Source organism: Bombus huntii, chromosome 4 (genome assembly GCF_024542735.1).
Source record: "Bombus huntii isolate Logan2020A chromosome 4, iyBomHunt1.1, whole genome shotgun sequence".
Taxonomy (NCBI): Eukaryota; Metazoa; Arthropoda; class Insecta; order Hymenoptera; family Apidae; genus Bombus; species Bombus huntii.
In genome coordinates, this window is record NC_066241.1 from 15,133,960 (window position 1) to 15,160,330 (window position 26,371).

A 26,371-nucleotide genomic window follows, 5' to 3' on the forward strand; every position below is an offset into this window, starting at 1 on the left:
AACGAGTCACCCTCTTGTTACCATTTATTAATATTTTCGCTTCGCACTGTTTACTTATGCAAATATTAAAGGGCTGTGTATATACCAGAATGGAAATGAAGATAATTGAGACGGACTAAAAAAAGTCGAATTTGTAGATATGCATGTGCAATGTGTAATATTTGTAGGTATATGCAGTAGATACGTGCATTTGTAGGTATGTAAATTTATTGAAATGATAAATTTACGACATACTAAATGTAATGATAGATGTATGAGCTGTATTTGTATTTAAAATAACGTTGTAGGAAATACTTAAATTATTGTATCGTCGCAGCTGCTACTTTACAAGGTTATACTGCATTGAATCGTCTGCACTTCGTCGTAGAATATTTTGAGAGAAACTAACACTTTTTATGCTCGACCTCGACATAAAACAAAGTGGAAATTTGTGACTTTATCGGTTGGACGATATAAGAATTATCAATTTAAATTTCGTATAAATGCTCATTATAAATGAATGATTATTATAAATGATGAATTATAAATGGTACTCTATATGTAACTTCCTAATCATTAATCCTATTCAAGTATTTGAAAAAAGTTTATATTAAAACTGAAATGAAAAATGATTCGCTATTCGATCGTTTAGGTTGACTGACAAAAATTCATTTACGTAAACAACTTATAAAATGTTGTTCGAGTACCTGACTTAAACAATTGAATGAATCAAAACGTAATGATACATCTTTTAATGCCTTTTAAAATTAAAAAAGAAAAAATGCATATTTTGAGAGTAGTTTGTCATTTTGATGTGTACACACAATTAATGTATGTATATGCTGTTTTACAACAAAGTTATAGTGACCAAGGCATTCAGGCAATAATTCAGTTATCAGCTTTGCAGCATGCACCATACATATAGCAAAATTTCCTTGGACTCCAGCCGTGTCAAAATTTGCATAGATACATACAATCTGTACACCCTAAAGCGTCGAAGCAATATGCAAACGGTGATATTGAACTGCGCGATTCCTGCAGTTTATTGGATTTGCAAATATTTTCACTAGTTTATTTTTTTCGCTTGGTTTGTCCGAAATGAACAATTATGTATGTTATACATAAATATATCTATACAATTTGAATATAGATATCTACTACATTGTTAACTTTAGTATGCATTGATACGTGTTTCATGGTAAAATATCGGTAATATTTAATATTGTATTTAAAACTTCCTCGTTACTTAATTCTAATTCTTAATTAATATCATATAACTTAAAAGTTAAGTATCTATGTACTCAAGCATTAAACATTCTTTTAAATCTTATTTAAATCATTTTTAAATTTCTATTGTTGCGTTCTATTAGTAGACAATTTTCTTATTATCAACTAATATCTTTTTAATAATTATTAGCATGTAGGTTTCAAATTAAAATAACCAACTTATTCTTTCATATAGAATTAACCCTTCTCGATTATCCTACTAAATAATTACTGAACATCTCATATAATTTTGATATAAGACGTATTTAATGCAAGGTATATCATGTTTGGTGGAATCATATTTTGCTCGATTAAATAAAAATTTTAAAAATCAAGATCAAATTTTGTAACAAACATATCTAGGTAGGTAATTTAAAGAAATATATAGATATAAAAATACAAAGTTTAAACCATTGTTGAATACAGAAAATGGAACTATTCATATAATAAATGAATACTTGCAATTAGTACAATAATTATACAACAATTTATATTCAACGTATTAGTCGAATTTCTTTAGAGATTATACATCTTATAGTCTCATATAAAAAATCCTTAAAATCCTTTAAAAATACATAATTGTCTACCACTCGAAACTCTCAGAGAAAAGTCATTGGCGAAACTTTGAAATTTTCATTTCATCTCTCATCTTTTATACTTCACTCCATCTTCGTAGCCATTCATAATACACACACCGCACCAAAGGCTATTCGTACATTTAGTCATGGAATTCTACATCTATCAAATTTTATAGATCTGACTTACCAAAGAAACTAAAAATGCACTTTATAATATATATCTGACAAAATTATTTATACCTTACCACTAAATTTATTAATATACTATACTAAATATGCAATACTGTAATAAACTATTATTAATTTATTTCTAAAAGGAGTTACAAATATTGAAAAATTTAACTCATAAAGATTTCGGGATAAAATTACATTAGGAATTACAAATCCTTTATCAATTTTTCAAAATTGCCAAGAAAATAGCAGAATATTATTGATACTTACGTAAGTCATTTACAAGAAATTAATACAATCTTTATCTTTTATGATCTTTCTGATCTCACGCAGATGTGACAGATGTACGTAATTCTTAGAATTTTATATTTTGTTACTTTTTTCCTCGATAATGGTGAAAGCGAATAAATTGTGTTACATTCTAACAATATGTATGTAGTATCGGGAAGAAGGGCCCAAGAAACGTCGAGCTAACTACAGACAATGTCGCGAGAGCCGAGGCGCTGTCGGCTCCATCGATGCATTACCGGGTCCTTCAGGTAAATAGGTAAATAGTCGAAAGGACCTACGTGACCCTGGCTACGAGCGTCTGTAGAACACGTGTGCGGTGGGCCCAGCAATAGACAATAGAATGCGGCAACGGCCAGAGCGTTGAGTCGAAAAGCAGCGTGCGAGTCGAAAAGCAGCGTGGGAGTCGAAAAGCAGAGTGCGAGTCGAGGAGCCGAGTGCGAGCTGAGCGGAGACAGAGGTTGCGAGTGGCGTTGCCGAGAGAGTGTGGATTGCGCTGTTTTCTGTGCGTTTGGCGTGAATAGTTCAGGTTGAACAACAATCGTCTTTTTCTGTCTGATTAACATCTCTATTGTCCACTCTTTGTAAACACATTATATCACGATATTACATGTATTTTTACGTGTCGACAAAATACGTGCAGCTAATGTTCTTCCTGTAATATTTGATATGAGAGACGTACATATATAGACTTTCGTGGCTCACTGTATATTTTGAGTCTAATTAACGATCTTTTTATAACTAATTTCCATAAGTCAACTAAGCTTCTTACTATGAATGATTCTAAAAGGCTATGTAAACAGTGAAAAGGTTTTTTGTAGTATACCTCGGTTACAGTTCTAACAAGTTGTAAGACGAAATTCATATTAGTCGTAGAAGGTCTGGCACTGGTGTAAGTGCATGTGCATACATAGGCGCGGAGAACACTGCGTTTGACGAGTTATGTATATGGCGTATCGTAGAAGGCATGGTCTCCGATAGATATGGTATTTTATATTCTTCGCCATGACTCGAGCTGTCTGGACAGGACATAGAGGCGTCGTGTGTGTGGATAGTTGAGGACCCTCGGAATGGTATTGTCTCGTAGGTAGGGCAGGATGCGTTATTCATCAGTATTTGAGGACAAGCCTTGCACTCTCTGCACAAGTTTTTTGAATGCCTGTCATAGCGGTATGAATCTTTCAAATTCCGACTTCCACTTGTTGACGGAAGGAATTCAAATACAATTCCCAGGACAAATTTCGTTTCGGTTTCATTATGTTTACTACACGATAATGGTCGTACGTTTTTTCTTTTTTCATGAAATGAAACAGAATTTTTTTGGAACGAAATTGTATACACTATTCTGTTAATTACTTTAATTATCGACGGATTTAGCGAAGAGTAACAATAATTACAGTTGTTGATATTGTTACAAAGTTGGTTATTTATATTTTGCCTCTGTAATAATTATTTTCATTTAAACATATTTGTATTAATTAACCTTCTACCAATTTTAGATAGTTAAAATTGATAAGATGTTCGAAATTATCTCAATATAATTACGAATATAGTCGATGCATGTAATTACAATTTAAAAAAAATTTCTTCTTCGCTAGATCGTATGGCACTTTATCGCTATTTAAAAAATATATTGGACGTATAATAATGATTAAACTGAAGTTATTTTATTTGTTTATGGTTAATTAGTGATATATATTATAATCTAGTCCCTCTATTGTATCTATTTAAATTGTCATTTTACAAATATCGATAATTAGTTACATGAACGAAAAATTGTACTCCAACAGTTGATTTATTCTTTCAAAGGAAAAAAGAAGTTGAAAGCAGTTTCCGAATGTTTTTTTCTTAGAAAAATAATTAAACTTGGTTACGATTTTACTCGAAACTTTTACTTTAACACTGACGCAAACATAGAAGACAGAACAAACAAGCTTGAACCGAATAAACTTCGAGCGGAAAAATTTTCTGAATTTTATCACAAGCTGCTGAGAGTTTTGTAATCGATCTCACTGAGACAGCGAAAACTCCGAGCGGTGAAGAAGACACCACGAAATGACGTGATTCATACTTACCGGGAAAGTTTTCAGCATCGAGCACATCTTTTATCCGCATTAGGATTCCTCGTTGCTCCCAGGTACGTTCAACATCCACAAGCATAAACTCGAACAGAACGGAATCACGTTATATCACTCGAACAACCATGTACATTTTCCTCAATTATTTTCCATGCGAAAGTTTCCGGAAGGGGATGAATCTTCTGATACCGTTTTCCAATCGGCGAAATTCCAGTTGTGCAAAGTAATGATCCTCGTATATTTCAAAGCAAAGAGGAGAAGGAACTTAGAGTGTACCTGTACACTGACAACAAGGTATTTCAACATTTGCTATAGAAAACTTTTATTCGTATTTGTGTGTATCATGATTATACTGGTCAAATATGAAACCAATCTGGATATGTATATAGAAGTTATAAGTTATTCATTTAGTAAAACATGTATTTAGTAATATAGATAACATATAATAATATGAATAAATGTATAAATAATATATAATGTAAATTAGTATACAGCATGAATAGCCATCTCAAGTGTTAAATATATTTATAATAGGTGTTAAATATGGTCTCATTAAATACCAAGATTTGTTAATTAATTGAAAAATACTATGCTGAATGTTCTCCGAGTATTTTCAAATAAAAATTTTACAAAATTAAATATTTTCTGTAAAAGGAATTCCACTTTTAACATACTTCTTTAATTTAGATATACGAAAATATGAAATTAATAGTGAAAAGTGACGTTATAATATTATAAAGTTGTAATATTTTATATCATTAGTCTGCGTGTCATTAATTTCTTTCTTTTGGCTTTAAAATAAAGGTTTTACACGGAGTCGCAGAATATTTAATTACAGTTTTTAATAGAAAAAGCCATTCCTAATCATTATTTTTGTTGCGAATTACAATTTTGTAATGCAAGATTAAGCAACACTTTTCTTTTGGAAACTTTTTAGGTAGGATGCCTGTGAGGAATGAAAATATAAATTTATCTTTCTTCATTACAAGTGTTTTGTGTATTATAATCAATCATTGTCGATAAAAAACTTACCTGGCCAGTAAAAAATGTCTAAAATACATTTAAAGTAAAACATATATAATAATTTATCAATCGTATATTTAATACAAGTACTTCAACACGTTACCATGTATCTTTCTAACACGTTTTTCACTCATAAAATATAACTAGAGAATACTTTTCCAACTGAAAGATATTCAACTAAATTTAATCTTTCGTTTAAGAAAATGGCTGAAAGGTTCTTTTCTATTCAACGTTGAATATTTCTACATCCGCAAGTGTTATTCATCCTCCTCGATTCTATAAAAGCCATAAAGCCTTCATTCAATATTGAATATGTACATATCCTCTACCCAGCCTTTCATACTCTTAATACCATTTGTATCTCTCCGTTTTTATCCGCTAATTGTTAATCGAATTAAATACAAATAAAATTTCTGGAATTCGATTTACACATGAAAATATTTAACAAATATTTATTTTTCAAAGCGATGAATTTATTCCTAATATTTCTAACGCCTTAAATTTCTTATCTAGGTAAATTTAATTACCATTTTACAAAATATATGTTACTTTGTTATTCTCTGTAACGACCTTCACTTTTTAAAGAAAATGAGTATGGAAATCTAAGTACGTATATGTACATACGTGACATCAACTTTTTCATCTACATATTTAGTAAGACATTAACAAATATAGAAAATTGTCTTGGTTCATACTACAAATTTCAGTAACTAACTCAATACCTTTAGTACAGATATTTACAAAAATCGTAATTCACTATAATGATAATTTTATTTTAAAAGATATACAGAGTGGTTGGTAACTGGCGGTACAAGCGGAAAGGAGGTGATTCTACGCGAAAAAAGAAGTCGAAAATATAGAATAAAAATTTTTCGTTTGAGGCTTTGTTTTCGAAAAAATCGACTTTGAATTTTCGCTCGGTACGCGTGCACTCTATCACGTCTCGTTACAATGGATCTCACTGTAGTTCGTTGTTTCGATGGGAAAATTAAAAAAAAAATTTTTTTAAAATGTTTATTCTATATTTTCGACTTCTTTTTTCGCGTAGAATCACCCCTTTCCGCTTGTACCACCAGTTACCAACCACCCTGTATACGAATATATGTATATGTATGTAAACACTGTTACATATTGCTGATATGTTATATTTATATATTGTTATATTTGTTATATATTATATAGATATGTAAGAACTTTTATAGTTTATTCGTCCAATAATCATAAGCAGGAGAAGCTGGTGTTCTTTGATAACAATTATAAAAATCAAGTAGCTGCATTTAAAATGTCGTTTCCTCACGGAAGACTTGAACTGCGATATATTCGAAATACCATATACGTACATATTCAATTAAAATAATTTTCACATAATCGTATGAATTTTTCCCAAGGATTAACTGATTTCATCATTTTATCAAAAATAATTTATTTATGAAGTTATTAATTTCTGAATTCCCAAGTTTTTCATTCACTTCGGAACGATTGATGGATTAGAGGGATTAAAATAAAGATTTTAAGAAATTAAAAAATTGAAAATTCACAATTGTAGGATCAGGAAAATTGAGAGAACGTGATAAAATCTGATATTCTAATTCATAAAATCTCAGTAGTATATAAGATCCCGCGGAATTTCAAGATTCATCAAATTATGTAACGCAAGAAGTATCAGAGCATATCTTTTACCTTATAATTTGATATATGTATATATCTAACTAGATGTATAATATTTCAAAGTTTCAAAAATATATAATATTATCAGCGTACGAAGTATCACGTTATCGTGAAACAGAATCGATCTAATTTTCATTTATGCAGCAATGTGGATGGCTTCTTCGTCGATTCCATATGTATTTCGTTTATTTCTTAATAATATAATTATACTATATTATAACTATATTCTCAGATTATAGAAAATGATAACGAATAAAATTTACAAACAATTTATAATCTTATAATATTTGTCATTGTCATATTTTTCCTATATTTTGCATGTTTACTTTTATTAAATCATTATTCTATACTGTTTCGATTATCATATAGAATTTCGTTTGCAGTATAAACACATTGCAGTACAATTTAAAAAATGAATATTTTGTACTTTGGCGTGACTATCTGCATTCATCTATAATCTACATGCGTTTATGTATTATAACTCTGCGTTTGTGTATCGTTTAATTTATACAAATTCGGTAATTTATTGCCTCTATTTTCTCTATCTAAACCAGGTAACGAGTAATAACAAATAATGGCAGTAGATAATGTCTCTTGAAACATTCTTATCAACGATATTTTCTGATCTTCCTTCTTCTGTTTTATTTAATTTTCTAATGAAAAATTACCTACCTAGAATATCTTGAATCAAAGTCGAGCTATGCTAAGATTTACATAATTTTTTATAAACGCTTATCTGTTCAACAATTTTTCCAGTATTTTACCAAAATGATGAATCAAGCAATGTTCAATTACAATAGTTAGAAGGAATAATAAAGACTAGAAATTATTTATATTTTAATTATGTCTTATTATGTTTTAATATTTATTTATGTTTAAATATGTGTTACTACAAATTATATATATTAATTATAAAACGAATATTATCCAGTCGATAATTTGACATCGGCCAGAAAAACAGCATCAAAACTCGTAATAAGCGGCACCGAAAATGACTTTATTTCGCCGCATAATTTTTACATTTCTCTTCAGCGTACAAACTTATATTTTTACACGTATTACTATACACGCAAGCGAAACAACTGAAACCAAACAAACGTATAAATCTCGATTCCAATTGTGAAGCTTAAAAATGTTTAATCGCCTCAATAATCTCGTATTATTAACATTTTAATAACTGACCACCTGAGCAACTTCCTTACAAAAGAATTTCGTTACATGTAAGACGCGCTCTATACCTTCGTTGTCACGGTTCATCACCAATCAAAAACTCTAAGATCCTTTATAGATGTACCTTGGTATGTTACCAACGAAACAATACATAGCTACCTTAAGATACCTACAGTTAAAGAAGAAATATCCAAATTCAGTAACAGGAATTAACATAGGAATTAACAACCACCAAAACCCACTAGTTACTCAATTACTTGACACGACGGATGAGATCCGCAGGCTAAAAAAACATTACCCTCTAGATTTAAACATTAGATTCAGCTAGAATCAAACATACGATAATAACATACTTATTATTCACGTTACTTGTTATTACTATTATTATTCTTATTATTATTATTAGAACTTATTATTCACGTTATAGTATCTCTCCAGAATAATTTACTTATAATTCTCAATGAGAATTGATTGTAAACTACTTCCAAATTAAAAAAAAAAATGGTTCATCCAAATCGTTTTTCCTGGAAGCTCTTCAACCACAGCTCTCGTACGGAGTCGAATTCGTACCTTCGATTACCATTTAGCTATGACTCACTTGCGAGAGGGGATCGTCGGTGTAGGTGGCAATCGAGTCGAGAGAGAAAGGGACGGAAAACGAAGGGCAGGAAGGCGGAAGAAGGGGAGGAAGGAAGTAAAGAAGAGGCTCCGAACGAATCACCTGTGCAACATGTAAGAAATATCGCGTTACCGTCGAACAGTAAGATTTCATGTCAGTACCCTCGTTAATGACATTGCTATGCCTCTCGAAACGACAATCTGGTTCGTTCACCCCCTCGTCCTGTTATCGATATCGCGTTATCATCCGACATCGATACCCCGTCGTCAGCCTGATTTCGTGGTAACATCGACCCATCTATCGATCGTTCACCGGGGCAACCCTGACGCGACGATGGAATGAATGTATGCATACATGAAGGAGATATACTATACATATATCGCGTTAGACAGGATTTCCCGGAGTAGTTCGGTTGTATTTTTCTTCTCACGTCGACGATCACGTAACGAGAAAGTTCTGATTTCGTGGCAATAGCGATTATCGCGAACGAGCCGGCACGTAGAGAACTATGGGGAATAATTATTTCCACACAGACTTGACCGTGTTCTCGACATTTAGCCGTTCAACACTGTGTAGAAGTGGCATTTACTCCATCCTTTAATGTCGCGATTTATTTTTCCTTCTGTTCAGAGATTTTTGTATCCTCAGCTCATTTTATCAATGTTAATCATTTTGTAGTTCTTATCAGCGTACTCACGTGCGATTTTAATTGCTTATGAATTAACTATTCCAAGCAATTATTATTTATTTATAATCAATTATTATCAAGCAATTAACTATTTTAAGCAATTGGTATGCTCCGCTCGGTTACAATTTTCTGCCTACCGTGTTTTGTCGAGTTGTTTCAAGTCCCCGGTGTTTTTTTGCTTTTTAAGTACAGTTACAGTGGCTGCGACGACTATTTATACACCGTGATTAATTAATGGGATCCAAATGTATTAAATTTCCTATCATTTAATAGTAAATACCTTCATACGGCTACTAAAATTTGATATTATAAAACTGAAATATTTATACGCACGTGTGTACACGCAAACTGGTCGAAAAATGCCTCGTTAAGAAATGAAAGGTTACGTGCGAATACTTTTTGTAATCCCTGTATATTTTATAGACTGTTATCAAAAAACAAGGATGTCTCGAAGAAAATGATAAAATTTCCAGTTTATTCAGCTTTGAAAAATAGTAATTAGGATATTTTGACACAATGATTTTTAGGATTTGACACAATGCCTCGCGAACGATATTTTTCAACTCGTCATAAATGTAAATATTGTTGGCAAAAATTACTCTGCCTCGGGATGGTTATTTTCCAAATTGCAACAAAATGCGAGATAAGAAAAGAGATACAACGTAAAGGAAATTCAAAATGCCACGAAATTTTCATTCTCAGGATGAAATTCTTACAATCAGACAAGGTTCGAACGAACGAAAGAAGGGGAATAGAGAATCTCTCGCACGGTACGACGATCATGGTCAACGATTCTTCTCCCACGCGGCTTCGTGTCACGAAACATCACTCTATCGAGATACAAAATCGTTTCAAGTCCCCGACCACGCGGTCCATTATCATACATTATTACCGGCGGCTCGAAGAGCTCGCAGGACGCTTGGTATGCGTGCGCGCTTATCACGAGATAATCCGCCAATCTTCTAATCTTCTTCATTTGAATCGCGGCGCAGAAACGGAACACATTATTATCGTTTATATTCCGGGTCAAGGGTGATGCGTCTACTCGGCCGCCTCCTTTCTTCCTTCGGCATGAAGCGAAGGTAAACGCGAGTTAGAGCACGCGGAGGAGGCGGAAGATCGTCCTGAGTCGCCTGCGTCTTCGTCATCTTTGCACGCCAACGTCGACGTGGGAGGAGAACGAAAAGTCAACCGTAACTAACTAACACACGTTCTTTCGAACGGATGTTGAAATATGTTTCTCCCGTTGAAGCTTCGAATATTCTATGTTAATGGTAACGCGAAATTGCTACAATCTTGAACAGGAAATTGATTCGATAACTTCTTGGTTATATCACTTTTTTAATGAACCGATATTTTGAAGATTATATTTTTTAAAAGTATTTGCTCGGCAGAAAAACGAACAAATTAGAAAAAAAATAGTGCAGCCACTTTCTGACAGATGTTGGAGCTTCGAAAATATAGGTCGATAGTAACGCGAAATTAGTAAAATCTTCATGTTGTTTCTTGACTAATTCCTCATTCGCATTAACTTCCTCCAAATGACCTGATCCATAGAAATTTATTGCGTCGATTGCATAAAAAAACGCGGGTGAAACTTACGTGCAAATATCGATCGAGTTGCAGCCGGTATCGAAAATATTGAAGAGGAAACGGGTGTCAGAGAGAAATGACAGGATCTCATTTTCGTGGTGGATAGCTGGTCTTCTGTAGAAGGGAAAAAACAGGTCACCATTTATCGTTCTCGAGCCATTACTCGTCGTTTGGTTGGTGTAATTGCCGTTGCAAAAGTACACGCGGTATATTTCTTTGCTCTACTTTGACTTAACTGAAACTAATGCGTCATAAAGTGGAAAAAATTTGGTCAAATACGATTCTCTCCTCTCGTCGATGACTCTATTCGGGCGATTTTATTGTATCGCATCGGAATAAGTACAAAAATTTCTTGATAGTAAAATAAAGGAAATACATTAGGTTGATAAGAAATTAATGTCAGTTTTCAAACTATTTTCAAAACCACAGATCTCGTCTCGACTCAGAATAAACTTTTCCAATCAAAATAATATCCATCGCAATGTATACATTTTTGCCAACAAGAAATAAGTCTTCTAATTGCATTAGCGTAAAATTCCGGTGTGCTAGAATTGATGAATCTTCAGCAACAGCTTGGTTAGCGAAGAAGAGCTTTATAGAGTAAGTAATGGACGCTGTGTTCGAAAAAAATGGTCATCGGTTGTCGATAGGTTCTGTCCATCTCGAAGTCAGTAATTTGAGAGTAATTTGAGCAAAGTGAGTAATAATAACAAATTAATGGTAAAAACAAAAGTATAGTTAGAAGCATGTAGAAGGACATCTGCACTGTAAAATGATATTGTAAAATAAAGAGAATGAAACGAATTATTAGCTTGATACTAAGCGTTAAAGTTTAAAAACTCGAAAACCGACACTAATTTCTTAACAACATGATTACAAGCTATAAGCTGTAATAATAAGCTATAATAATAAGCAAACAGATATCTATGTAATAAATTTATATTGTAAAAATACAAAAAATCTGAATCAGTTCAAAATTCTAAATTTGGAACTAACTTATATGTAATGTAAGTTAATATTGAAAAAGGGAAGTTTGATGTTAAGTACATCCATAATACATTTTTTATGTATCGTATATGAAGACCATAAGGGAAAACAGGGTACTTCATTCTCGAGATGTAAGAAGAAGAAGTTAGTTAAGAACAGGTTATTTATAAAAGAGATGTATATAAGCACTCAGCTCTAAGTGATTCATTCATAAAACAAGATAATTACAACAATGTTCCATTAAGAATAGAATTTATTTAACACCAGCGATATCATACCTCAAATTGGATATGGTTCAAAGCAATTCCGAATTTGTAATATAAATTTAAACTTACTGTGGTATTATTAACCAAATTTAGACTCAAAACTGTTTTAAGAAGTCACTTTGAAATAGAAAATTATTAATTATTCGGCTATTTGAAAATCTGTATGAAAAATCTTTCGTTTATAATTTAAATAATTAAGATCATTTTAATTTTAAGGATTTCTAATAAAATATTCTTTTTGTGTATTTCTTACTACATATTAGAAAGAAGATGAAGGCTTTATTTCAAATTTCGATATCGTTCTTGTTAAATATTACAATTTTATTAAGTAATTGCTCTCTCTCTCTCTCTCTCTCTCTTTCTTAGACATTGTCCTCTCCTAACAAATAGCACACCCTTCGAATTAGTTCTTGCAGATATTTTAGAATTGCGCGATTTTTAAATGCCTCACTTTCCAAACAAATCAACGCGACGATTTGCAACTTGTATTCACAAAACTTGAAGCAAATTTATTTGACAGAAGGTGAACCCAATTATAGAAACATAATTATTTCCATCTGCTTCGCAACATATACCTGACAATAACAATGTTGCTTTTATGATGCGTCATAAAAGCGGTGTGCTTATTGCGTTCAACCAAAGGAAACTGCCACACTTCATTTCAATATCATGCAATACTTTTCATTCGTTCTTATTCCGAGCAAATTAGCATACACACATATCCCGACTGTTAAACGTCGTTTAGCACTTAAGCAATGTCCCTGGATTGTAACATCAGCTTTTCCGTTTGATCAAACTATAGCCTATTCCAATTATCATCTTAGACGTTACCTTGGATGTAAAGTCTAAGCGACTTTAAATATCTTTATTAGTTTGGACTCGATTCCCTGGTTTTAACTCTAATAATTCTTAAACACCTTCACTTTCAACACTCTTCACTATTCTACACGATAATCACCCGTAAAGATAAGAACATTACGAAACAAGAAATGATAGCAAATTATCTATCTGTTACGACAATTGAGAAAGTTGAAAAGTCGAATAAAATTGATGTACGTATAAGATGAGACGAGATCAAGTTTGTAATTGGATTGTAAATATTCTGTAAATGTAAATTAAAAGATTAATAGGAATAGTAGTAAAATCTTATTTTACTATATATACTAATTTTATTTTATGTTGTTACGAACGAACATCCTACAAATTTAAATTAAAGTACTGTCTGTAAAATTTATTACATTTCATAGAACAAACATCTTCTTGTAACGTTTCTTGTAAAGTTTCAAATGTTGATTTGGCAGTATGGAAAAATATTAATCCATCCAATAGGTAAAATTTAAATCTTTATACTGTTTTATTTGTCGGTCGACTATTCTACTCATATAGTTATCAAAACTAAGAATAGAGATTTTCTTTTTAAATCCAGCATTCGACAAATTATTCTAAATGGTGAACAATATTATAAGCGCACATTTTGTTTGTCAAAATAATTATTTTTGAGAAAAAGACAATTTAATTCTGTACAAACTCAGTAAACTCCATAGATTCATGTAGAAACTTTCTGACGTGTAAACTACGTGAACATTGAGCATAGAAGGTCACTGAAAAGTATATCGAACCATATTGCTTAGTTATTCATCACATCTCTTATTACTTTTCTCTGTGTTTGCTCCATCTTATCGCTGTTTTAAAGATATAGTGAAAGCAAATTCGCATGTTTCAGTTTGGTATATCAAGTAACAGTCAGATCGCATTCAAAACTATAACAGGAGTCATTTATGACGTTACTTTCGAGGAATTCGCTTTCATCGGTTAATTATTTTTGAATATAGAATAACTAAAGTATATGATATTTAGTTACTTGTTGGCCATTACTGAATCATCTCTTCTACGTTATTGAAATAACTAATACATTTTATAATATTTTATTCCAAGAAACCTATATTTGATATAAAATAAATATTATTATCTCTATTGCAGATAATAAACTAATATCAAATAGAAAATTATAGATTTTATTATCTTGTGGTAACATTTTCTTTTTGTTTTACATTTTATTTCATTTTCACATTTTCTCACCATTAGTGAATTATGAATTCAGTTTCACAAAGATTTTATTTATTAGAAGCTATCGAGGGTATAACATAGAATATACAGTTACAATTCTGATTTTTCTATAATAGTCAATTTCTCCAATTATTTTTTTCTTATCTGAAAAATTTCTTTCTCCTGTTTACTTTTATGTATTCTTACATAACAATTTCAACATAACCATTGACATTGCAACGAAATTGCAATGCTCCGCCAAAATCAGAAGTGTAGTATCTTCCCCATCAATGTTTCATTTGAAAGCAATTTGTAACAACATTTTCACCTTCTAGTATCATACGATAAAACTCAATCGTTCGTATCGTGAACCTAAAAGGAAGATTGTTGCGAGATTAATCCGTGATACAGAACGAACAAAACATCGTGTGGAAGGCAAAATTACGAGTCGACTATTAAAAAGCAAACGAACACTAGGATTACGGTGCTGTGCAATATCGACGAAAGGCTGAGAAAGAAGGGTAAAGGACAGGAGGACGAGAGATAGCACGAAAGATAAAAAGAAAATCGGCGAAGATGAGGAGAGCGACGTTTGCACGCCCACGCGTGCCGTCTTAATTACGCCCAGGCCTGGCGGCTGGTTTTACGATTATGCCGGTTCGAGAAGCTCGACCGCCGGCTTACTTCCTTTTATAGTCAGCGTTAAAAAGTAATTAGGACGAAAAACCGTGGAGAAGTACGTTGGCAGATACGAACGATAACCTTAATGACGATCGTGTATGCAAACGTCCGCGTATACGAAAGCGTTGCTTCGAGATAAACGCGCGCAACACCGGCCACATGGAAATTGTGAGGCTGATATTGGCGGCGATAACTCTTTTCCATCGGGGCCGTCCCCGGCGTTCCTTTCAAACGGCCGCGTTAACGTCGGCCTCGTGACGGATGAACGATTTCGTGGCGAACACGAGGCAGCCGTAATTTCCGGAAAATAAGGGACCCGCGTGCAACACATCCACCCACGAGAAATGTAAAAATCCCGGTGAAACGGCGGAATTTTTCGAATTGGACGAACGTGGGGAAAAGTTAATTGCGGCTTCCTGTCCGCGCCGGATCGACGAATGCGAAATTTTACCCTGTTATTGAGAAAAATGAAGTACCCGCTGCGAAAGCGGGGACGAAACTTCGCACATGATAAATATATTCATTTCTCATCGCGGAGGGGTTCAATCTATTCCAGCAGCAATTTTTCACCGGCTTTTTGCGAATTCAACTGTCCGTGGCTTTGGCCGTTTTTATTACAACCAAAAACGGGACTTCAATGACGAATAGAAAATGCTTGAAATGAAAAACGTTTGACTTTTCGAAAAACAACGGATGTGAACTCTGTACTTTGGTTCTCTCGCTGTTTTTTTTTTTTTTTTAACGGAATAAACGCAAAGTGGCGGAAAATTATATACTTGTACTTGATCAATTTAACAACTACATATTTTATTCCATTGTCCTTTATGAATTCTTTCCCTCTTTCAGTTCATATTCTGTGCTTTTTCGAATAATTAACTTGTTCAGTCAGATAATTCGATATCCGATAAAGCGTGTAATTTTCAATAATTTTAACAAGTTATGTATATTCGTGCATCGGATAAGAACACCTATTCTTTAGAAGCACAACATTTCATTTATTTTCAACAATTTTATATTCACTGTGCAGAATTTCCTTTTCAATTAATTCAATTATTTCCGAATTTATTGCTTTTTCTTCTTCCATACTTTCGTAATTAATTTACCATATGTTTCTCTTATAATATTCGTACAGTTGTCTGTACTACCATTGGATCGGTAGCCAAAATTAGGTCACAGAGAAATATATTTCATTATATATGTGATAATTTGCAAATGTAAGAACCTATCGATAACCCCGTTACATAACACACGATGCGATCTCATTCTCTATGTACGAGGACATCGTTTCAAGAAAAACACCCTCTTCCACGTTGCAATATCATCTGTGGAGACGCGATAGAGGAAAGTCGTAGCGCATCAAGGGCACTGGCGATAAAATAAAACTTTATTCGAGGGACGTTCGGTCCCATGGTTTTTAGTAAAACGATGAACGGATGCGGATGGAGGATAAAGAAACTAAAGAAACGACGGCGATGTGTTTCAGGTGAGAAAAGTGTGCGGCCGTTCGGAACTACAGCCATCGAATCAAGGGACCGTTACGGATGCAGCTGCAACTGAGAAGTCGACGTCAACCGGGCTGGAGATGCACGCAGCTGCGCCGACTACCACGCATCGAACATTACCGACGCAGTTGCACACGCAGCTGGGTAATTTCTTGGCCAGTGTCGTCAGGTCTCGGACCTTCTATGGCACTCTGGCCGACACGATCTGCGAAGAGTATCCGGACAAACGATGTTGGAATGGCGAACGCATCGGAGAGTGAGTACATTTGCCATTTTATTACCGCGTCTTCAACCAGACGCCGCGCCACGCTGCATAGTGTGTTAAAACCACCATCTAACCAGGAAAATGTCATAACTTTGTTTATCTAACTTTTGTTTTTCTTCGATTTTCTAAATTCTCAAGGATCCCCGGTTAGAATATTACTTTCCTATAAAACTGACATCAGGCATTAATAGTCTTTGTTGCCTGAAACAATTGCGACTAACGTTTTGTCGTTTGTAAAAGGTAACGTTTAAAATAAACCTATGGAAAAAGATTACGTATCTAAGTTCCATAGTAAAAAAGATTACGCAAAGACGACATTTCTGAGAAACCTAAAAGATAAATAACTTTAAAGAACATGCACTAAAGAATACGTGTAACTTGGTTCTTTAGGTAAAATTGTATGGATCGATACGAATTGGTTAAAATTTCACTGCTACTTTACAATGGCGAGAGATTTCGTTTCTTAGTTTCTTCAAACATCAAGCGCACTATTTTGTCAGCTTTTTAATCTTGAAATTCACGAACGCTACAAATACTCTGCATACGAACATCGCTTGTTTATTTCAATTGCTATCCTATACCGTATCTGCGGGTTATTATTATGGGCTGTAAAAGAGAAATAAATAAAAGAATTAATATATGTACATAGTAACTTGAATAGTTAAGCGCTGCATGATGTTAGTTTGCACGGCGTTCCATGACTTTTGCGCGGTCAGACGACCATTTTAGCTTCAACACACTGTACACTGGCGAGATCCGTAAATTGTTAACAAAGGACACGCCTCTGCCGCGACTCAGGCTTGAAGTTTATGGGTTCACCAGTGAAACCATTAAAATCATATTTGAATCAGTACTCGCACGATTTTACGAGCCGCGAAGCTTTTATTGTCGTTGATTCTCCGTGAAACGGCTGGATATTCGTGACTGAACGATATTAGGTTCCATTTTTTAGAAGTATGGTTTTGCAAGGTATAAGTAGGTACATAGTTTATTGACACACAAAAAGAACAGTAATAGTGAGTTTAAAAGCATGAAATGGTGGAATTTGAAAAAGTATTATTATAGCTTTTGAATTTGCTTAATAATTCTTCTTTATCTTTAGAGCTGTGATACTTGGAATTTGTCAATTTTCTATAGATTTTGCCACAAATATTATTCAATTCCCTAATGCGCTAATTTTGATTAAATCTTATAAAAGAAAAGGAAGCAAATAACACTGACAATTAGTTATGATATATATTCTTTGTAAGATATGTATATTAAAATACTTCAGTTTAGGATATCATAGGTTCAATTCATGACGATTAACGAACAAAATTGAAAATCTTCGTAAAGATATAATAGAAATGATAAAAAAAATATCTGACTTGTTAAATTTAGCTATTGGTTAACTGTCATTGATTAATTTTTTAAATTCGAATTTCACATTCTTTTTTCAAAATCTCTATGTTTGATTAATCTTACCTGAGATACTACTATTTTGAAAATTTAATAAACTTCAAACATATCGGTAATTAGAAACATCAAGACACAGCTGTGACTTTGTCAATCGTATTACTAATACGGTGTTCCATCTCGTTCATCACTTTTTTAAGTGTAATTTCGGGAAGCTCGGTATTAAAAAACAAACTAAATATTAAATTTTTTACAACATAACAGTATTTGTACGAACAGTTTTCTAACAATTTTAAACAAGCCATTGGAGAAAAGCCATTTCTGCTAAACGAAATCGTACTAGAAACGTTTTATTTCATTGATCATCTCGAATTGTACGATACGCGCAACAATAACACTGTCTACTGTCAAGTAAAATAAAAATTGATTGGTCCGATTGCACTTGCATTCGCGGCGAACAGGTGCACGACTGTGAACGATTGTGTTAGTAAATGGTTTGGGCCCGGAAAGGATTGGTAAGGAAGCGTGTGTTGGCTGAGAGTATGCGTGGAACATGTTCGTCAATGATCGAGTCATCGTTGAGAAACGATTTCCAAGCACGTACACGGTTCTCCTCTTTGCCCCTTTACTCTATTCTCGGTTTCTCTCTCGATCCTCTCTCTATCAGTGGCGCGCCGATATACGGTTTTAGACCCGCGATAGAATCAGCTTCGTAGACACATCAGGCAAAAATGAGCTGCGTCAGAAGTGCAGAGAGGAGAAGCGACGACATTTGCATCTCGTGACCAGACTTCAGATTTTAAACGACCTTTTCTCGACTGTTCCTTCCTAGTTTCCCCGGGACAACGAAGCCGATTCATAGTATCGACTAAGCCTTTAAACCTAACTCTCTAGCTGGAATGCTAATCTTTAAATCGAGTTTGTCCAGTTCTACTTCTTTTTACGTTTACGCGACAGTCTTTCTTTCTCTGTATAATGTTTCATTCCTCTCTCTATCCTGACTTTTCTTTCCGAGGGTTGGAATTTGTATAAGGGTGGATAAGGTCAAGTCCAACAGCTATTATGCATACCGGAGAGTAGCTCTATCCGGTCTTTAACATGTAGGAATTTTCAAATAACATTAAGACCCATATGGATTTACAACGCGTGGGTCATAGGATTACGAGGCTGCATAAAGTTGAACCTTAAAATAGCGCAAAGGTTCAAAGATAAAACGCTACGAACAATCGCCTGTTCACCATCCTATACCAACATACATATTTATCGAGATCTAGGAATAGAGGAAATTAAAGACGAAGTTATTACTAAATATGCCATAAATCATAACTAAAGCCGCGTATTCACCGAAGCGACAATGAGGACCTTTTCGTTGATGTTCCGTGTATCTTGGAAAAGTCGCCGTTTGTTACCGAATGTTTCTCCAAGTTTCTTCGTGTTTCTGTTGCCGGAAACAAATGTCGTCGCATGTTCCTTGTTCTCATCCGGAACAGTAAAGATCAAAGAAAAATAGGAAATACGCGACAATGCGTAGCAGCAGAAACTAAGGTTCCTTCTGTGTATGTTTATTGCTAGTAGATACAGCAACAAGATACGACGAAAAGTTGCTCATTGTTTCTTCAGTGAGTATAAAGCCTTATATTACTGTGTAAGTTTTCTCGTTCAGAGTATACCTTCCACAAACGTCGACATTGTGACATTTTTTTTTTAATACGAAATCTTGGATTCATCATTAAAAAGAGAGACTTACAATATTTTTTACTACCTCAAAAGTATTTAATCTTCACTGTCTAAACTTCTAATACCTAAAAAATGAAAATTTATTAATCTCAAATTTGTCATTTGTCATAGGACAAAAGCCTATCGTATCGTCTGTAAATTTCAGAAGCACAGTTTATATCGACTATTATGTCGATTGTAATATCGATGTCTTACATATATGAGCAAAGAAGCGGACAGAATCTATGCAGCAATAGTTAGTATCAAATTATTATAAAGTATTAGTATAATAATTAGTAATAATAAATAAATAATTATTAATATAAAGGTCTGAAGACAAAAGGTCCTACGAGATAAGTAGAAAAATTCTGTAAATTATTTATTCACAAATTGTTTACTGTTTTTGATTTTAGAAAACTAGAATCCAATATTATTTTTGTAATTTTCCATTCTCAGGCCGTATAATGCTCCCTTGACAGTTTTGATGTTCTTCTAACACAGGGACAGTTCATTTTCGGTTTTTACACTTTTCGGTTTTACACGGAAATTTAGAGACGAAAATTTGAGTCTCGATTTGAATTAAAATTTGTAAATAAATTCTGCTATTAATTGCATACTGACTTTGAAACTTAGAAGCAAATATTCTACATAGAATTTAAGTAAATTTTTAATCTAATAAAAAATAAAATATCGCATTATAAATGGCATTTGATTATATATTATGTTCAGATCAGAACTTAATCCTTTTAGAATAACCTCACTTTAAAAAGAATTCTTGTCGTCGCTTCAAATTAAATTACCGCAGCGAGATTATCCAGAAAGTTTGTAAAGTAACTTCATTTAATCAAATTTAGTACCTTCAATAGTCGCTATAAGAAAGTTTATAAAATTTCATGCTTCTTGAAGAAAGAATTCATCGTAACTTATTTTAAACTAATTTAAACAAATTATGAAAGAAAGAGGAAAATAAATGAGAAATAGATAATAAACGTAGCCTCATAACATATTTTTGAATAAATCAGTCTCTGCTTTTATATCGTTAAAATAATTTTAACCCAGCAGCCTACACAGTTTAATTTATACAATTTACCAGAATATCAACTTTTTCTGATCATGTGTATCGTACGCGTAAGGAAATATATTCCTAAAAGAATAAATAAAAAGCAAAAAAGGAAATTAAAAAAGAAGAAATTTTGATGTATCATGTCAAAGTCATTTAGAGGAACACCAATCCGCATATCACGAGTGACAAGCATGAATATCAAACATGTGCAAATTCGGAACAGGAAGCTGTCAACCGAATGCAGAGAGAAGCGTGAGAGAAGAGGAGAAACTGCTACAATGTTTCACCATCGACAAAGCAAGTTTTTTGTTGTGCTCCGGTATACGTTGCACCCAAGAATAAAACGAAATTACAACAGAAAAGAAAGAGTAAAAAAAAAATTGGAGTGGGGGAGAAAAAAGGAGGCGAGGGAAGTAATGTGAGCGCATTTTAATGTAACGTTTCAATTAATATGCGGGCGAAAAGGAAACGTGAACGGAATAATAACCGTGGGAACTGATGCGTAAAAAATTTGTCAAATCCGGCACACCTCGTAACCGTGTATGTAACGCGAGTCGTGCATATTCGTGAGGGGTCCACAGCAACTGCATGCAAATTCTCCTGTGATTAATGTAAATCATTCGAACCAATGGTTTTATTTCGAATATTAATACGCGAGATAGCGTGGTCGTGTGGTCAGCGCCGCAATAAAAATTAATATTGTTATTATTCTGTGATTGTAACGAATGCAACGAACACATCGAACGCGTTGTAAAATAGCGATATCAAAGATTTTCGATATATTTAGTTTCAATGAATTATTCATCGTCGCGATGTTCGTGACTCGTGAGTCCGCATGTGAAATCATAATCGAGAAACCGGGCCCTAATTACCGAATGATACGGTAGATATCATTGAAATTAATTTTGAAATTAAATTTGTAATCGCAATGAAAAATATTATCGAATAACGGCATTTTGCCAACTATAATTTGTCAGAAGAAATATCACGCATTCTAACGTGTCAATTAATACAATTTAATCAGTTTGAAGAGCATTAGTTTGACGTTTTCAAATGGCATTCTTAAACAATTTCGTACAAAACGAGGCAAAAATCCATAAAATTATTTTACACTGAAGTATTTCATTTGACTACATGCACATCCATATGTCAAAAGCTTCCAAGTTTCGTAATGAAAATTAAGTATTTATGATGTATGTGTACTCGCTTGTCAGTAATGCAGAATTTCTTAAAAACAGTTTCGTACGTGTCATCTTTATTTCCCTGTGCTTGCGTGGACTATTGCCAATGTTAACACTTGATGCACGACAAACTGTTACATGTTTGAGCGCTGCATTTTCAAAATCGGAGACTCAAGCGTTAAAACGCTGCAAGCCAACATAATATTGACACTCAACTGTCAGAGATAAACATAAATAGCACAGTTGTTGAAAGAAAACGTTAGATTTCGTTCTCGGGTCCGAAATACTTGCTCCTGTCACGTGTAATAAAATTGTGCGAGAAAAACGAGGAACATGAAACGAAAATCGAAACATTTACAACTACAATGTAGAAAGTTTTGTAGCGGAGGAAAACCGCTCTGACAACTGACCAGCAAAGAAAGAGTGGCTCAGCAGCGAAGATAAATAAATAAAGAGAAACGTTTATCACGTACGCTTCGTATCTGTTAGAACTTCCAATACAAGCACTGCAATTAACGAGGTGAAATAAAAAGGCAAATGTGGACTGCTTTATTTTAAACGTGTTTAATGAACGAGTAAAAAAAGATTCGAAAGCTGAGTTGAAAACGGGACGTGACCGTTATTTGTTTATTAAACAAGGACATTTGGAATGCAATGACTCACATTGCGTGCGATTTCTTATTGTGCGATGTACTTAATACTTACTGAAATATCGCGAGAGGGAAACCTAAGCGAACTGGAAGCTAAATATAAGAGCTCCGTCACATGAGCGTTTTTGTTACAAATGTTTTAACGGACGCGATGTCGAATTTTGACGGACATTGTGACTGCGGTTACAGCCCATTTTATCATCCATGCTTATAATTCGGACACTTATCATATATGCATGTTATACAAAACGTTTTCAGGTGTCATTTTCACCGAGACGCGATTATCATGATTATAGCATATAAAATGCATGTAAAAGTTAGAAAACGTCTTTTGCAAACATACACTTAATAAAAAATTAATAGAGCATAGGGCATGAATAGCTATCTTAGAAATAAGATAATTAATGTTGAAGGTGGTCTCATTAAATATGAAAGATTATCAATATAATGAGTACTTGATTGTTTCAATTGTGTGATTTTGTGATGTGTATGTTTCCATAATACACATAGTGTATTAAAACAAAATTCCTATAAGCAAAGAACAGGTTCCAAATATTTTCACGAATCACTGTATGAACTGGTAGAAAGATATAGAAGCAGGAATTTTGAGTTTTACCGTGTTAGAATTTTATTAGAAGGTGCATTTTATTACACACTATTATCGAAAAACTGGAAGAGTATACATTTTTATTCTGAAATTGAATACCATAGCAGAAATGAGCATATATTAATTAATCTTGTTATAAATAATCGCTAAAGTCTTTTTTTAAAACGTATCCAATTTTCTGTTTTCTGAAAAACCTGAAGAACTTGGATATGCAAATTAAATCGATAAATCAATAAGAGAAATCGATTAACAAAAACTATCCTGTAAAATTATTAAAATTGTTCGGAATATAAGAGAGCAAATTAAGAAATTGCTTAAGATATTGAATGAAGAAATTTGTAAATGCATAAAATATTTACCAAAGATCACAATGACGAGCTCTGCTGAATTCAAATATTTATATTGTTACATATGATAGTTGCAAATAGTCGTTCGTCACATTATAGGTACTGGCAAGATTTGAGAAAAATTTGGCAACCCGTGTAACGGTTACAAAAGATTTATTTTTGTTAATTGCAAAATGCAAAGAGATTACGAACGCAGTAACGTAAATCTTAATAAACACTTTTATTGATCGTTATTCTTATTTTTAATTTTCTTCATTAAACGTTCCTATTTGTTTCTACATTTTTTGTCTCACCACTTTTATTTTAAACTTGAGAACTTGTCACGTTATTCACTTCAACGTAAGGTCGAAGTCGAAATACAATTATAATAGATAGAATTATAATGTATTTTCCAAATATAAATGAGAAACAATCGTTGTATCACCGATAAAATTTCTTGATCGTTTCTACGTCAATTATTAACTTGGCAACATCGATTTTCTAAAAAATACAAATTTTATTTAAAAAATAAACCTTTAAATTCAAAATAAAACATATGTATTTAATGTGTATAAATGATATACGTTTTCAACCACATGTTACGTTATATAATATCGCGATATCATTAACATATAGATACTCACATTCTATAAATATTCGATCGTTTTTACGATCTATTGTGCATATTTTAACGGGAACGAAAAAGAGAAATGAAATATTTATTACGGTGTTGACATCATATTTCAGATAATGAAAAGTTGAATGAACGTCTGCTACTGGGGTAAATCCCGTTTAATATTTACGATACATATAAATAATACGATAAAATTGTCTATTGTATAGAGAGCATTAAGACCGACAACAGTAAATTCATATTCATATATATGAATAAAAGTCGCATTTTTGTTATTCACATTACTCGCGAGTCTGTCTTAAACATTTAAACGAAAGTTGCATATAGCCTTTTTTTATTTGATTAAAAAGAAGTCCCGCTCATTAGCATAAAGATAGAACTATATAGGTGGATCCATTTAAATCGACACACTCGAATTTCTTCGAAACTGTTGACGATACTAAAAGATGCGTCAGACAAAAATTGAATGGTTTCAGGGGGCACATTATCCGATGTAAGTTTTCCCCATGAGGACGTTTAGAGAACCTACGAAGATCAACTTGGCTTTTTTTTTAATGGAATCATATATTTTTTTAATGCAGTAGTATGTTATCACAAGCAGTACGTATGTATATCACTTCTGACGTAAATACTATTAGGTTATCTAATACATTACAATGTTCTTTCAAAGACGTTTATTCCTTTTATCAAAACATTCTGATACGTGTATTTTACATTATTTAGCGATCACTTATGAACAATATTTCCCAAATATCAAAACGATTAAACAATTCGTTTTATCATTAATAGTACAATAAATCTGTAATATCGAAAACCAGAACGAAACTGAATAATTTCTGCTGTGTCATAAAAGAAGTCTATAATTTTATATGCATTGTAATAAACAATTTTTATATTAAACAGTCATAATGTTCGGTTTTCTTTCATCGTTATCATTAAATGGTTCAATTATAATTACTCGTCACTGCAACTAACATAAGTGATATTTTTGTATTATTCCCCAAAATATAACACTAACAGGTGAACGAATTTATTACACGATTTAATCAGAATGATCTTTAAGATATTATAGATACCTTTTTAATTCTTAATTATCTTTAAGTATACAGACTATACAAATTGAGCAAATTTTAGATGAGTATGTACTCTCGCAGTACGTGTCTTGATAAAGCAGTTGTAAATTCTAAACCAGTACCCAGAGGATACATTTCGTATTTTAACGAATCGCAGTAGCGTACTGGCGTCGTTTTACATCTACGCGGAAAGCGACTCAAATTGTTAAATCATGCAAATGTATTCGGTCGGAGTAGTGAAATTACAGACGACTACATTGGATCAGCCAAAAAAAGGTTAATCTACTTACGGAACTTTTTTACCTACCGATATGTTCCATGGTTTTTGATTAGTAATTACGAACTCTGTAAAAATTGAAGACGTCTAATAACCGCTTAATGAAAAGAAAATTAATTTTATTATGTACTTTTATTCAGAAATTAGATACATATTATAAAAAAAATGAATCTCCTATATATATATTATTTTGCATATTTTTTGGTTTTTTCCAATTAGCATTATCTATCATATTGATATCTTTTGAAGATACACACAAGTTATAGGTAGAATTCTGCTAAATAAACAATCCTTATGATTTTGTAAGCAACGAATTAAATTGCTAATAAGTTGTATATCATTATGACCTGATATATTATGTATATCAAATAAAGCAATCAATTGACGTGAAATTTGTATTAGTATTCTATTATCAATCTTGTTGCTACTGTGAATTTGCAACTTGGTACTAATTTAATTATGCAAGAAGCGAATTGGAAACTGTCATGTTGTAGATTACACAGATTTCTGTTACGCAAGTAATTTTTCCAATTGCCTATTCTTACGACGAGTAAAATAATCGTCTGTAATTTATAAAGTTC

General features: G+C 32.9%; 1 protein-coding gene across 1 annotated transcript in view; it reads left to right on the plus strand.

Moving 5' to 3' along the window:
- LOC126864413 (division abnormally delayed protein) overlaps window positions 1-26,371 on the plus strand; it is a 242,240-nt gene that overhangs the window by 157,349 nt on the left and 58,520 nt on the right. The window contains exon 5 of the mRNA XM_050615751.1: window positions 16,585-16,859. Within this exon, the coding sequence (XP_050471708.1) occupies window positions 16,585-16,859 (275 nt within the window). The remainder of the gene's footprint in view (window positions 1-16,584; window positions 16,860-26,371) is intronic.